The sequence below is a fragment of the Enhydra lutris genome, unplaced genomic scaffold, assembly GCF_002288905.1.
Source record: "Enhydra lutris kenyoni isolate GAN:26980312 unplaced genomic scaffold, ASM228890v2 scaffoldscaffold9, whole genome shotgun sequence".
NCBI lineage: Eukaryota > Metazoa > Chordata > Mammalia > Carnivora > Mustelidae > Enhydra > Enhydra lutris.
The window spans coordinates 73,188,231-73,203,896 of NW_019154093.1; the positions used below are offsets into that span (position 1 = coordinate 73,188,231).

General features: G+C 40.0%; 1 protein-coding gene across 2 annotated transcripts in view; it reads left to right on the forward strand.

The window, feature by feature from the left end:
• The window catches only part of LOC111143005 (G protein signaling modulator 2), a 66,828-nt gene that overhangs the window by 47,706 nt on the left and 3,456 nt on the right, over positions 1-15,666 (forward strand). For both annotated transcript variants that reach the window (XM_022496397.1, XM_022496398.1), the window contains exons 13-14: positions 300-459; positions 1,662-1,879. In XM_022496397.1, coding sequence (XP_022352105.1) covers positions 300-459; positions 1,662-1,879 — 378 coding nt within the window. The remainder of the gene's footprint in view (positions 1-299; positions 460-1,661; positions 1,880-15,666) is intronic.

The window sequence follows — 15,666 nt, forward strand, 5'->3', positions numbered from 1 at the left end:
TGCTCGGCGGGGAGACTGCTTCCCCCCACCCCCCTGCCTGCCTCTCTGCCTACTTGTGATCTTTGTCCCTCTGTCAAATAAAATCTTAAAAAAATTATACATAACTAGAAATGCTTTTTATTAGTTGGATTGGAGTAATTCTATTACCAAGGTTGCCATCTTGAATTCTTTATAATGAAAGTGTCAATTTTTATTTTTAATCTTCATTCTTTACCTTTTGCACATGTATCATGATATCATTCCATTCATGATATGGAATGATAATGCTGGAATATTTAGATTTTCTCTCAATATTTCAGAAAGTCAGTACAGATACTATTGGCGATGAAGGATTCTTTGACTTGGTAAGCCGATTTCAGAGCAATCGGATGGATGATCAGAGGTGCTGCTTACAAGAACAGAGCTGTGGGCCTGCTTCAACTGCAGCTTCTTCCACTCCCCCTAGAATGATGCTAAAAAGTGAGTTATCTCTGCTTCTCCCCCAGTTTTAATAGTTCCTTGTGATATTCTTATGATTTCTTTCTGAGAGTTTAGTTCTCATCAGAGCAAGTACAGTAAATGAGCCTGAACCCAGGTGTATTGGAAATGCTGGTATTTCTTCAGTTCAAAACAAAGTTCTGTTTCAGTTCCCCTAGGTTTATATGTATTTTAGTCCACTGCACTTTCTACTAACTATAGCATACTGTCTCCCTAGATTCTTTGGAACTGGGGAAAAAATCTAACTTTAAAAGTAAAAATAGTGAGGGGAAAAAATTTAAGTTATACATATCTTATAATTCTATATAAAACAAAAATGCATCCTATCTGGATTTTAAAAAGCCGAGACAGGGCTGCCTGAGTGGCTCAGTGGGTTAAGCCTCTGCCTTCAGCTCAGGTCATGAGCTCAGGGTCCTGGGACCGAGTCCCACATCGGGCTCTCTGCTAGGCAGAAAGCCTGCTTCCTCCTCCCTCCCTCTCTCTCTCTCTCTCTTGCTTGCCTCTCTGCCTACTTGTGATCTCTCTCTGTCAAATAAATAAAATCTTTAAAAAAAAAAAAAAAGCCGAGACAGAAGAGGAACCTATGACTAAGGCTGAGGCTAAGGTCTGCCTGCACCTTAGAAAGGTCTAAAATGGGTTACTTAAATTTCCTACTTCAGCTACCGAAAGACTTCCTCTGCCACAGACTAGGACTTACTTACCAGTAACACTTAACTCTTCCTATCCAGGGCATAGAATAAAAACAGTCTCATTCATTCTCACGTGAGAAATTATCTAAGAAAGTTTATTACCTTCCAAAATCTAGCTCCAGATCTTATAAAGTATGTTTTGTTTTGTTTTTAAGTAGGCTCCACATCCAGCATGGACCCCAACACAAGGCTCGAACTCATGACCGTGAGATCAAAAGGCAGGCAGTTAACTGAGGCAGCACCCCTTGTAGTTACATTTTAAGTGGACATTAGATAAAAGGAAGTACAGTCAAATCTGAGTAACATCAAACTGGATAATCTGAAGTACTCTGGGCTTCTTTCATCCCTCCCTGCCCATCTAGTCAGGCCCCAGCCTGTCAGTGACTTAGGGGGACAGAGTGGATGTTGGGACTGAACAAGGCGGAAAGGAACTATACGTGTTTAAAAGTGTGCTTAAATGTTTTTGTAATGTTATGGATTTTTTTTGATTCATAGCACCATCTGTTTCCATGGTATCCCCCAACACGGATGAGTTTTTAGATCTTCTTGCCAGCTCACAGAGCCGCCGTCTCGATGACCAAAGGGCCAGTTTCAATAATTTGCCGGGGCTTCGACTGACACAAAACAACAATAAGTCTGTACTTGGCCACCTGATGACTAATGACAACAAAGAGCCTGATGAAGACTTCTTTGACATCCTTGTAAAATGTCAAGTATGTATGCATATTTATGACAATCTGTATGGCTCAGATGCTATTGGGAGCTTTGTCAGTATTATAATTTTAATTTGGGAAGGGCTCATTTTGTATTAGGGACACACTTATTATTCAGGGGTCCATCATACACTACAGAGCTCTGTGATGGCTTTCTTTTTTTTTTTTTAATATATATATATTTTTTAAATTTATTTTTATTTATTTGACAGAGATCACAAGTAGGCAGAGAGGCAGGCAGAGAGAGAGGAGGGGAAGCAGGCTCCCTGACAAGCAGAGAGCCCGATGTGGGGCTCGATCCCAGGACCCTGGGATCATGACCTGAGCTGAAGGCAGAGGCTTTAACCCACTGAGCCACCCAGGCGCCCCTCTGTGATGGCTTTTTACTTGTATTATTTTGGTGGTGAGGCGAGGTGAGATGTTGCTGATGACTCTGAGCTATGGTGGTGAACAGACTGTGAGTGGTGTAAAAGGAGACCTAGAAAAGAGCTCCTCTTCCTAAATGTTAGGGAAAAGCATTGGGATCAGCCAGGGATTAATATGGGGAGTCTAGCTGGGGCCCTCTCTAGAGAACTTTAGAAGTAATGCACATATTGAGATAGCTTTCATTTTTTAGTTATTTTAATAATTACTTGTCAAAATGGTTAAAGAATAGCTCAAATAACTTGAACAGGACCATAAGAAAAATAGTTATTTTTACTAAAGAGACATTTCCTCTGCCCAACCCTAATTCTGTGTTTTCTCATTCATAAAAAGATGAGATGATGATACATATACTACCTACCTCTCATTCAATTAACAGAAAATTATTGAGCACCTATTATGTTTTCTGCACTAGACATTTGAGACATACTTGGCTTTTAAAGGATCCTATATTTTAGTGTGAGTCAGTAAGTCTGTACATGTATATACATGTACATAGATATTCTATGTCAGGTACTGATAACATGCTATAAAGAAAATTAAAGCAAGATACAGGAGTTGGGGTATCCAGGGATGGTGGTTGTTAGGAAAGAGGTTTCAGTATTGGCATATGAACCGAGAGCTGAATGAGGTGAAACAGTCAGCCATGTGAAGATTTAGTGAAAGTGTTCCATGCCGAGATAATAGATCTCTTCTTGGATATAAAAGCTTAGCAGGCTTAGGGAATGACAAGGTGGCCAGTGTGACTGGCATGGAGTGAATAAAGAATAAGAGAGTGGTAGGACATCAGGATGGAGAAATAACCAGCCTATATCTTATAATCCATGATGAGGTTCTTGTATTCCAATCATTCTGGCTACTGCTGAAAGCATGTGGAGTGGCAAAGGGTGTTAGCAGAAAAGCCACCTAGAAAAACCAATATGGGTAATTCAGGTAAAAGAGGACTTTGACTAGTGTAGTGGTGGTAGTAGTGATGATAAGCAGTCAGAATAGGGATATACTTTGAAGTTATGGTTGATGGGTAAGACCTGTTAATAAATTGGATGGAGGGTATAAGAAAGAATCAAGGAAGGCTCCTATCTTTTAGTCAGTGAATGGTGCAGTTTACTGAAATGGAGAAGTCAAGAGGAGAAACAGGTTTGGGGGAAGAAAAAGCAGTTCTACTTTAGATATGTAAATCTGAGTTACGTAAGTAGATCCTCAAGTAGAGATGTTGAGTAGGCCACTGGATATAAAAATCTGGAGCCCCAGAAAGAAAAGATTTTGGGAGTCATCAGCATGCTGGTATTAAATGCTTGGGAAGACAGTATCCAAAGAATAAAGAAACAGGAAGACTAAGCTCTGGGCATTCCAAAATCTAACTGAGTAGAGTAAGATAAGCCAGCAAAGCAGCAGTCAGCCCAGAGAGTGGTAGAAGCAAACTGAAGAAACTGTTTTAAGAACATTGCTAAGAAGCCAGGTAAGATGATGGGCTAATCTATGAGATTTGGCAACATGGAGATTATTAGTCTTTTTGAAAGATACTGTTTTAGTGACATGACGGGGACAAAGGATTGAGGGGGTTGAGAAAATGGAAAGTATAAAGGGGAGATAGAAGTGGGTTTTCTTACTTTGGAAGTTAATACTGCATGTATGCTGATAGAAATGATCATAGAGGGAGTAATGGGTGATGCAGCATAGTATGGGATAATCAAAGTTTTTACACAGAGTATTATGTGTACAGATTTGGAGGTAAGTGTAGGTAGGAATTCTCTCTGGTGGCTTTTATTTTCTTAGCAAAGTAAGAAGTAGGGACATTAGTGGAAATTGTGGAACATAGTTTCTTTAAGAAACTGAAAGCATTTTGAGCAGGGGAAAGTAATAGAAGTACTGAGCTACCCTGAGGACTCATTTGAATAAGTCATGGAAATAGGTCAGTACAGTGGTATTTTTTTCTTGAGGTATAACCACCTACTTAAGGATACAGAGATTTAATCAAGGTCAGTATTTTGACAGAATAGGATAGATTGGGAGAGAAGCACACACCACAGAGTTAGTTCAGTAAGGGACTTTGGAATCTAGGGTGCATCGAAAAGGGAAGTAAGGAAATGAAAGATATGAAAGAGAAAAGTAACAACGATCCCAATGGCTTTTAAGAAATACTGTCCCGGGGGGGGGGGGCGGGGCGCCTGGGTGGCTCAGTGGGTTTAAAGCCTCTGCCTTCGGCTCAGGTCATGATCTCAGGGTCCTGGGATTGAGCCCCGCATCGGGCTCTCTGCTCAGCAGGGAACTTGCTTCCCTCCCTTTCTCTCTCTGCCTATTTGTGATCTCTTTCTCTGTCGAATGAATGAATGAAATCTTTAAAAAAAAAAAAAAAAAAAAAAAAATACTGTCCCTAGGGGCACCTGGGTGGCTCATCGGGTTAAAGCCTCTGCCTTTGGCTCAGTTCATGATCCAAGGGTCAAGCCCCACATCAGGCTCTCTGCTCAGTGGGGAGTCTGCTTCCTCCTCTCTCTCTCTCTGCCTACCTGTGATCTCTGTCAAATAAACAAAATCTAAAAAAAAAAAAGAAATATTGTCCCTAATAACATACCATCAATATATATGAAGCAAAAATTGACAGAAAGGAAAAATGAACATTTCTACAAAAACAGCTGAAGGTTTCAAGACCCCTCTCAAAAATAGGTAAGACAACCAGGCAGTGGATAAACTTGAATAACACAATGGGCTAACTAGTTCTTACAGAACATACATTCTTCTCAAGTGCATATGGGATATTCTCCAGGAGAGACCATATGTTAGGCCACAAAATAAGTCTCAACAATTTAAAAAGACAGATATCATACATAGAAGATATTCTGACCCCAACAGGATGAAGTTAGAAACAACAATAGAGGGAAAAAATGGAGAATTCACAAACTTGTGGAAATTAACCAGTAGGTAAAGAGAAAATCATAAGAGAAATTAGAAAATACCTAGAGACTGATGAAAATGGAAACACAATCTTCTAAAACTTTGGGATACAATGAAGGTAGTACTCTGAAAAATTTTATAGCTGTAAGAAGGAAGATCTCAAATTAACAACCTAACTTCATAGATAAATTTAAAACTAGCAGAAGGAAGGAAATGGAGAACAGAAAAACAGGGGGAAAAAATCAAATCTTAAATCTGATTATTTGAAAAGTTTAACACAACTGGTAAATGTTTATGTAACTGGTAAACAGTTAACTAGAGTAAGAAAAAGAAAAGCCTCAAATTACTAAAATTAGAAATAAAAGTGGGGACATTACTCATATTCCACAGAAATAATGATTTTAGGAGACTACTCTGAATGATTATATGCCAACAAGTTGAATAACCTGTATGAAATGGACAAATAACTAGAAACACAAAATCATCCAACACTGAATCATGAACAGAAAATAGTCCCATAATCCATAAGGACATTGCATCAGCAATAAAAAACTTCCTGACGAAGAAAAGCCCTGGACCTGATGGCTTCACTGGTGAATTCTGCCAAACATTTAAAAAACTACACCCATCCTCATACTCCTCCAAAAAACTGAAGAGAAGGGAATACTTCCTATTCCTAAATCATTCTATGAAGCCAATATTGTCCTGATATCAAAGCCAGACAAGACACTATAAGAAAACTTATGAGGCCAATACCCTTTTTGAATATAGATGCAAAAATCATCAATATAATACTAGCAAGCAGAATCCAGTAAATGGATTATATACCATACCCAGGAGGAATTTGTTCCTGGAATACAGGAATAATTCAACACGGGAATCAATGCAATAGATACACATTAATAGAATGAAAGTGGGGGGGAACCCCCACTCGATCATCTAAATGGATATAGAAAAAGCATCTGACAAAATTCAACACATTTTCATGTTAAAAACACTCAACAAACTAGGAATAGTAATAAACTACCACAACATAATAAAAGTCATTTATGAGGGGTGCCTGGGCACAGAGTCAGTTGCAATGTCTTTTTATTTATTTGACAGAGAGATCATAAGTAGGAAGAGAGAGAGGAGGAAGCAGGCTCCCCGCTGAGCAGAGCCCAGTGTGGGGTTCAATCCCAGGACCCTGAGATCATGACCTGAGCCGAAGGCAAGAGGCTTAACCCACTGAGCCTCGCAGTGTCTAACTCTTGAGTTTCAGATCAGGTCTCAGGGTTGTGGACTCCATGTGGGTCTCTGCGCTCAGCAGAGTCTGCTTGTCCGTCTCCCTGTGCCCTTGACCCTGTGTGCGTACACATGTGCAAATTTATAGATAAAAAAAAAAGTCATTTGTGAAATAGCCACAGCCACTATCATACTCAATGGTAAAAGACAAAAGCTATTCTCTAAGATCAACACAAGGAGCCCACTTTTGCCACCTTTATTCAACATAATACTGGAACTTCTAGCGGAGTAGTTAGGCAAAGGAAAAAAAAGTCCAGACTAGAAAGGAAAAAGTTATCTATGTTCAGAAATGACAGTTTCAGATGTAGAAAACCCTAAAGATTTCACCAACAAAACCCACAAAAAACCCTGTCAGAACTATGAAACAAATTCAGCAAAATAACAGGATATAAAATATCCAAATAATCAGTCGTGTTTCCATACACCAACAATGATGAACAGACTAAATAGGAAATTAACAGTTCTTACAGTAGCATCAAAAAGAGTAAGCTACCCAAGAATGAACTTAACCAGGGAGGTTAATGAACAATAAAAACTATAGAATATTTCTGAAAGACATGAAAACCTCATAAATGGAAAAAATCTCATGTTCATGGATTAGACAACTTAATATTGTTAAAATGCCCATACCATCCAGAGTGTAATCTACAGATTCAGTGCATTTCTTAACAAAATGTAAATAAGGTTTTTTACAGAAACAGAAAATTCCATCTTGAAATTCCACAGGAACCCAAATAACTCAATTTGGAGCAAGCAGAACAAAGAGGGCTCACATTTCCTGATTTCAAATTTTACTACAAAGCCACAGTTACCAAATAGTTTTGGTACTGGCATATGACAAACATATATACCAATTGGAAAGAGAGCCCAGAAATAAATCCTTGAATATGTGGTCTAGTGATTTTCAGCAAGTATGCCATGACTATTAAATGGGGAAAGGATTCTCATCATCAAATGATTCTGGAAAAACTATCCACATGCAAAAGAATAAAGCTAAACCCTTACCTAATACCATATATAAAAACTGATTCAGAATGGATCAAAGACCTAAATGCAAGAGCTAAGACTATAAAATTTGTAGAAAACATTAAGGGGAAAGTTTCAAGATTTTGGATTTGGCAGTGATTTCTTAGTTATGACACCAAAGGTACAGGCAACAAAAGAAGAAGTAGATAAACTGGACGTCATGAAAATTTAAAACTTTTGTACGTTAAATAACACTCTTACAAAAGTAAAAAGGCAACTCACAGAAAATATCTGCACATCATATAACTGATAAAGGATTAATTCAGAATATAGAGAACCCTAAAACTTAACTACAAAAAAACCTGTTTCAGAAATAGACACAGGTGGCTCAGTTGGTTAAGTGACCGACTCTTGATTTCAGCTCACGTCATGAGGTCAGTGTCATGATATTGAGCCCCATGCTGGGGCTCATGCATAGCACAGAGCCTACTTAAGATCCTCTCTCCCTTTTCCCCAACCCGTCCCCAAAGAACCAAAAGAGACATTTCTCCAAAGAAAATATACAAATGGCCAATAATATATGAAGGGATGCTCAACATCACAAATTAGAGAAATGCAAATCAAAACCACAATGAAATACCACCTCATACCCATTAAGACGCTACCATTAAAACACAAAAAACCCCACCAGAAAACAACGAGCATTGGTGAGGACATGGAGAAATTGGAAATGTTGGTGCACTGCAGGTGGAAATAGAAAACGGTGAGGCTGCTATGAAAAACAGTATGGTGGGACTTTCCAAGATTGCAGAAGAGTAGGAGAACTCAGTTTTGTCTAGTCCCAGGAATTCAGCTACAGAGCCATCAAATCATTCTGAACACCTGTGAACTCAACCAGAGATCTAAGAAAAAGAATTGCTGCAATCTACAAAGAGAAAGGCAACCACTTTCTGCAAGAATGACAAGATAGAAAAACTCACCTCAAAAGAGAACAAGAGGCAATACTGACTTACCAGGGACCTAATCGGTATGGATATGTTAGAACTAGAGTTCAGAATAACAATTATAAAGATATTAGCTGGTCTTGAAAAAAGCATAGAAGATACTAGAGAATCCCTTTCTGACAAAATAAAAACTAAAATCTAAAAAGATTGAAATCAAAAAGGCTATCAGTGAAATACAATTTAAAAACGGAGGCTCTAACTGCTAGGGTAAATGAGGCAGAAGATAGTGATACAGATGACAAAATGATGGGGAATGAAGAAGCTGAGAAAAACCGAGAACTACTGGATCATGAGAAAATGCAAGAGATAAGTGATACCATAAAGTAAACAATACTAGAATAATTAGGATCCCAGAAGAAGTGGGGACAAATTATACCTGAGAACTTTCCTAATCTGAGGAAAGAAGCAAGCATTCAAGTCCAGGAGGCACAGAGAACCATCCCCCTCAAAATCAGTAAAAATAGGTCAACGCGCCGACATAATAGTGAAGCTTGCAGGGGCGCCTGGGTGGCTTAGTGGGTTAAAGCCTCTGCCTTTGGCTCAGGTCATGATCCCAGGGTCCTGGGATCAAGCCCCGCATCGGGCTCTCTGCTCAGCGGGGAGCCTGCTTCCTCCTCTCTCTCTGCCTGTCTCTCTACCTACTTGTGATCTCTGTCAAATGAATAAATTAAAAAAAAAAAAAAGAATAGTGAAGCTTGCAAATCTCAGAGAACATCCTGAAAGCAGCTCAGGACAAAAGGTCTATAACCTACAAGAGTGGAAATAAAGGGTTAGCAACAGACCTTTCTGCAGAGACCTGGCAGGCCAGAGAGGACTGGCATGATACATTCAGGTTGCTAAATGAGAAATACATAGCCAAGAATACTGTCCAGCTAGAAAGTCATTCCAAATAGAAGAGATAATAACACTTCCAAAATAAACAATTTATGATCATTAAACCAGTCCTGCAAGAAATGTTAAAGGGGATCCTTTAAGCAAAGAGCCCAAAAGTAACACCAGAAAGGAACATAGACCATATACAGAAACAGTGACTTTATAGGTAATTCAGTGGCACGAAATTCATATCTTTCAGTAGTTACTCTGAATGTAAATGGGCTAAATATGCCCCAATCAAAAGACAGGGTATGAGATTGGGGCACCTGGGTGGCTCAGTGGGTTAAAGCCTCTGCCTTCGGCTCAAGTCATGATCCCAGGGTCCTGGGATCGAGCCCTGCATCGGGCTCTCTGCTCAGTGAGGAGCCTGCTTCCTCCTCTCTCTCTCTCTGTCTGCCTCTCTGCCTACTTGTGATCTTTTTCTATCAAATAAAATCTTTAAAAAAGGGCGGGGGGGGGCATGAGATTGGATTAAAAAAAAAAAAGACCCATTCATGTGCTGTCTGCAAGAGACTCATTTTGCACCCAAAGACACTTCCAGATTGAAAGTAAGGGGGTGGAAAACCATTACCATGCTAACGGACATCAAAAGAAAGCGGGGTGGCAATCCTCATTTCAGACAAATGAAATTTTAAACCAAAGACTGTATAAGAGATGAGGAAAGATGCTATGTCATAATTAGAGGGTCTATCCAACAAGAAGATCTAGCAATTGTAAATATTCATGCCCCTAACATGGGAGCAGCCAATTATACAAACCAATTAATAACAAAATTAAAGAAACACATTGATAATAATATAGTCATAGTAGGGGACTTAAAAATTTTTAAGATTTATTTATTTGAGAGAACAGAGAGAAAGCACACGGTGAGAGGTGGGGAAAGAAGAGGGAGAAGCAGACTCGCTGCTGAGCAGGAAGCCCTGAACTCAGGGCTCAATCCCAGGACCCCAAGATCTATGACCTGAGTGGGAAGCAGATGTTTAACTGACTGAGCCACCCAGGTGCCCCAATAGTAGGGGACTTTAACACCCAACTCGTTACAATGGACAGATCTTCTAAGCAGATCAACAAAGAAAAAAGGGCTTTGAATGACACACTGGACTAGATAGATTTCACAGATGTATTCACAGCATTCCATCCTAAAGCAGCAGAATACACTTAAAAAAAACATTTTATTTATTTATTTATTTACTTGACAGAGAGAGATCACAAGTAGGCAGATAGAGAGAGAGAGAGAGAGGAGGAGGAGGAGGAAGCATGTTCTCCACTGAGCAGAGAGCCCGACGTGGGACTCGATCCCAGGACCCTGAGATCATGACCTGAGCCGAAGGCAGAGGCTTAACCACTGAGCCACCCAGGCGCCCCCACTTTTTTTTTTAAGTTTTATTGATTTGACAGAGCACAAGCAGGAGGAGTGGCAGGCAGAGGAGAGGGAGAAGCAGGCTCCTTGCTGAATAAGAAGCCGGATGCGGGACCCAATCCCAGGACCCTGGGATCATGACCTGAGCCAAAGGCAGATGCTTAACCGACTAAAACACATGTGCCCCCAGAATATACATTCTTCTCAAGTCTACATGGAACATTCTCCAGAATAGATCACATACTGGGTCACAAATCAGGTCTCAACCAGTACCAAAAGACATGGATCATTCCCTGCATATTTTTGGACCACAATGCTTTGAGGCTGGAACTCAGTCACAAGAGGAAATTTGGAAAGAACTCAAATACATGGAGGTTAAAGAGCATCCTACTAAAGAATGAATGAGTCAACTAGGAAATTAAAGAAGAATTTTAAAAATTTTTATGGAAACAAATGAAAATGAAAACACAACTGTTCAAAACCTTTGGGATGCAGCAAAGGCAGTCCTAAGAGGGAAGTACATAGCAATATAAGCCTTTCTCAAGAAACATGAAAGGCCTCAAAGACACAGCCCAACCCTACACCTAAAGGAGCTTAAGAATAGCAAATAAAGCCTAAACCCAGCAGAAGAAGAGAAATAATTAATATTAGAGGAGAAATCAATTTAATAGAAACCAAAAGAACAGCAGAACAGATCAACAAAACTAGGAGCTGGTTCTTTGAAAGAATTAGTATGATCGATGACACCCCCTCCCCCACCAGACTTATCAAAAAGAAAAGAAAAAAACCCCAAATTAATAAAATAAAATCATGAATGAAAAGGGAGAGATCACAACCAACACCAAGGAAATAAAGAACATATGATGAGCAACTATATGCCAACAAATTAGGCAATCTGGAAGAAATGGATGCATTCCTTAGAGATGTATAAATTACCAAAAATGAACCAGGAAGAAATAGAAAACCTGAGCAGAGTCCAGGGCTTCTCGGGAATTCTACCAAGCATTTAAAGAATTAACACCTGTTCTTCTGAAGTTCTTTCAAAAAATAGAAATGGAAGGAAAACTTCCAAACTCATTCTGTCAGGCCAGTATTACCTTGATTCCAAAACCAAAGACCCCACTGAAAAGACCAATATCCCTGATAAACCTGGATGATGCAAAAATTCTTACTGGGATACTAGCAGTAGGCTCCAACAGTACATTAAAAGGATTATTCACCATGACCAAGTGTAATTTATTCCTGGGCTGCAAGGGTGGCTCAACAGCTGCAAATCAATCAACATGATACACCACAATAAAAGGACAAGAACCATAGGATCCTCTCAATAGATGCAGAAAAAGCATTTGACAAGGTACAGCATCCTTTCTTAATTAAAACTTCACAGTGTAAGACGTGTAGGGATAAAGAATATCATAAAAGCCACATACAAAAAGCTCAACGTGAGTATCATTCTCGATGGGGAAAAAGTGAGCTTTTCCCCTAAGTTCAGGAACATGACAGAGATGTCCACTGTTACCACTGTTCAACACAGTACTAGAATTCCTGCCTCAGTATTCAGACAACAAAAAGAAAAGGCATCTGAATCAGCAAAGAATTGAAACTCTCACTCTTTGCAGATGACAGGATACTCTATGTGGAAAACTCATAAATTAAGCAAAGTGGCAGAATTTAGCAAAGTGGCAGAATGTAAAATCAATGCACAGAAATCAGTTGTATTTCTATACACTGAGAAAGAAATTAAGGAGTCGATCCCATTTACAACTGCACCCACAACCGTAAGATAATTGGGAATAAACCTAAACAAAGTGGCAAAGGATCTGTACTCAGAAAACTATAGAACACTCATGAAAGAAATGGAAAAGCGTCCCATGTGCATGGGTTGAAAGGATAAATACTGTTGAAATGTCTAAGCTACCTAGGGCAATCTAAACATTTGATACAATCCCTATGGAAATACTATCAACTTTTTCACAGAGCTGGAAGAAATAATTCTAAAATTTGTTTGGAACCCGAAAAGACCCTGAATAGCCAAAGGAATGTTGAAAAAGAAAACCAAAGCTGGTGGCATCACAATTCCAGACTTCAAGTTCTATTACAAAACTGTAATCATCAAGACAGTATGGTACTGACACAAAAACACATAGATCAATGGAATAGAACAGAGAACCCAGAAATGGACCCTCAACTCTAGGGTCAACTAATCTTTGACAAAGCAGGAAAGGATATCCAATGGGAAAAAGTCTCTTCAACAAATGGTGTTGGGAAAATTGGGCAGCCATATGCAAAGGAATGAAACTACACCATTTCCTTACACCATACACAAAAATAGACTCAAAATGGATGAAAGACCTAAATATGAGACAGGAATCCATCAAAATCCTAGAGAACACAGGCAGCACCTCTTTGATCTCGGCCACCGCAATTCTTGCTAGACACATCTCCAAAGGCAAGGGAAACAAAGGCAAAATTGAACTACTGGGACTTACCAAGATAAAAAGCTTCTGTACAGCAAAGGAAGCAGTCAACAAAACCAAAAGACAACCAACAGAATGGGTGAAGATATTTGCAAATGACTTACCAGATAAAGGACTGGTATCCAAAATCTATAAAGAACTGATCAAACTCAACATCTAAAGAACACATAATCCAGTCAAGAAATGGACAGGGGTGCTTGGGTGCCTCAGTTGTTAATCATCTGCCTTTGGCTCAGGTCATGATTCCAGGGTCCTGGGATCGAGCCCCACATCGGGCTCCCTGCTCAGTGAGGAACCTGCTTCTCCCTCTACCACTCCCCCTGCTTGTGGTCCCTCTCTTGCTGTCTCCCTGTCAGATAAATAAAATCTTTTTAAAAAAAGGAAAGAAAGAAATAAATAAAAGGACAGAAGAGGGGTTCCTGAGTGGCTCAGTCAGTTAAGTGATTGCCTTTAGCTCAGATCATCATCCCAGGGGTCCTGGCTTGGAGCCCTGCACTGGGCGCTCGGCTCAGTAGCAGATCTGCTTCTCCCTCTCTGTGATCTCTCTCGCTTTCACTCTCAAATAAATAGTCTTTAAAAAAATTCTCAGGATTAAAACTCAGCTTAAATGTTAAAAATAAATAAAACAAAAACAGTATGGTAGTTCCTCACAAAGTTAAAAATAAAATTACCATATGATCCAACAGTCTCATTTCTGGTTATATACCCAAGCAATTGAAATCACAGATACGAACAGGTATTCGTACACCCATGCTCAATATTCACAATATTGCATTATTCGCAATAGCCAAAAGTTAGAGACAACCAGGTGCCCACTGGCAGATGGATAAAATATGGTGTAGCTACATAATGGAATACTTTTCAGCCATAAAAATGAGGAAAATTCTGACACAAGTCACAACACAGGTGAACCCCAAAGGCATTGTGCTGAGAAGCAGGCAGTCACAGGAGGACAAATACATACAGTTTCACTCCTATGAGGTAAAGTAGTCAGATTCATAGAGTCAAAGTAGAATGGTGGTTGCCAGCAGCTGGAGAGGGGAGAACGGGAGCTACTGTTTAAGACGTTTAGAGTTTGGTTTTACAAGATGAAAATGTTCAGAATATGGATGGTGATGACTATACAACAGGATGAATACCAAATAGGGTTAATACTAAACTGTACATTTAAAAATGGTTAAAGTGGTAAATTTTATAATTATAAAAAATTTCCTGGGGGATTACTATCTAGCCTGATCTGGAAAATTGGAGGTGGCAGTCAAAATGGGATGTTTGAAATCATGATTGTAAAGACAATGCAGTTATTGAGAGTGATCAAATCTGCCCTAAGACCATGGGAGCGAACAGATAAGGCAGAGGTAAAGAATGAAGACCAGAAGAGGTCTAGGGACCCAAGTGCCCGAGTATTGGATGAGTTGGAGGACAATGAAATCACCACAGCCTAAGGACAAGAGAAATGAAGCCTGAAGGGGCGGTGGGAGAGGGTGGTGTGGTGTGTGTGTGTGTCTCTCTCTCTCTCTCTCTCTCATGGCAGGGCAGCTGCTCACAAGGAGGCCCGGGAGGATCCTGGGGCTGAGGGGTTAAATGTGAAGGCAGGTCAGTGCACAGTGCCCAGCAAGAGTGGGCACTCTGACGTCAGCCCGTATATCCCCATGCTGGACCTACAATACCAGATGCTCTATGTACGCTTTTAAGTGCTTGTAATTTTTAGTTGATCAGTAACATTTCTAATGTATTTCTAAAATTCGGTAAGTTAAAACTTCAAGGAGAAAAATCTGGGCTTCAAGGATTTAAATGCTTAAGACCGGGCTAGACAGAAAACATTCTAGGCTTTTCAGGCCCCATGGTCTTTATCACAACTGCTCAACTCTGCAATGGTAGCAGGCAAGCAGCCACACATAGTTCATCAACAAATGAGCATTGTGGTGAAATGAAAAGGAAACATTATATACAAAAACAGGCAGTGGGTTGCGGTTTGCTGACCCCTGGTCTGACACGGTATTTGTAAGTTAGTGCTGCAGTGTTTTTGTACCTAACATTCTAAGGATTTGGTAAATTGTACTTGTCCGTGCCTATTCTGTAAGATTTGACCTTGACTTTTTTTTTTTTTTTAAGAGTTTATTTATTTGGGGCTCCTGGGTGGCCCAGTGGGTTAAGCCGCTGCCTTCGGCTCAGGTCATGATCTCAGAGTCCTGGGATCGAGCCCCGTATCGGGCTCTCTGCTCAGCAAGGAGCCTGCTTCCTCCTCTCTCTCTGCCTGCCTCTCTGCCTGCTTGTGATCTCTGTCAAATAAATAAATAAAATCTTTAAAAAAAAAAAAAGTTTATTTATTTGACAGAGATCACAAGTAGGCAGAGAAGCAGGCAGAGAGAGAGGAGGAAGCAGGCTCCCCGCTGAGCAGAGAGCCTGATGCGGGGCTCGATCCCAGAACCCTGGTATCATGACCTGAGCCGAAGGCAGAGGCTTTAACCCAGAGCCACCCAGGCGCCCCTTGACCTTGACTCTTAA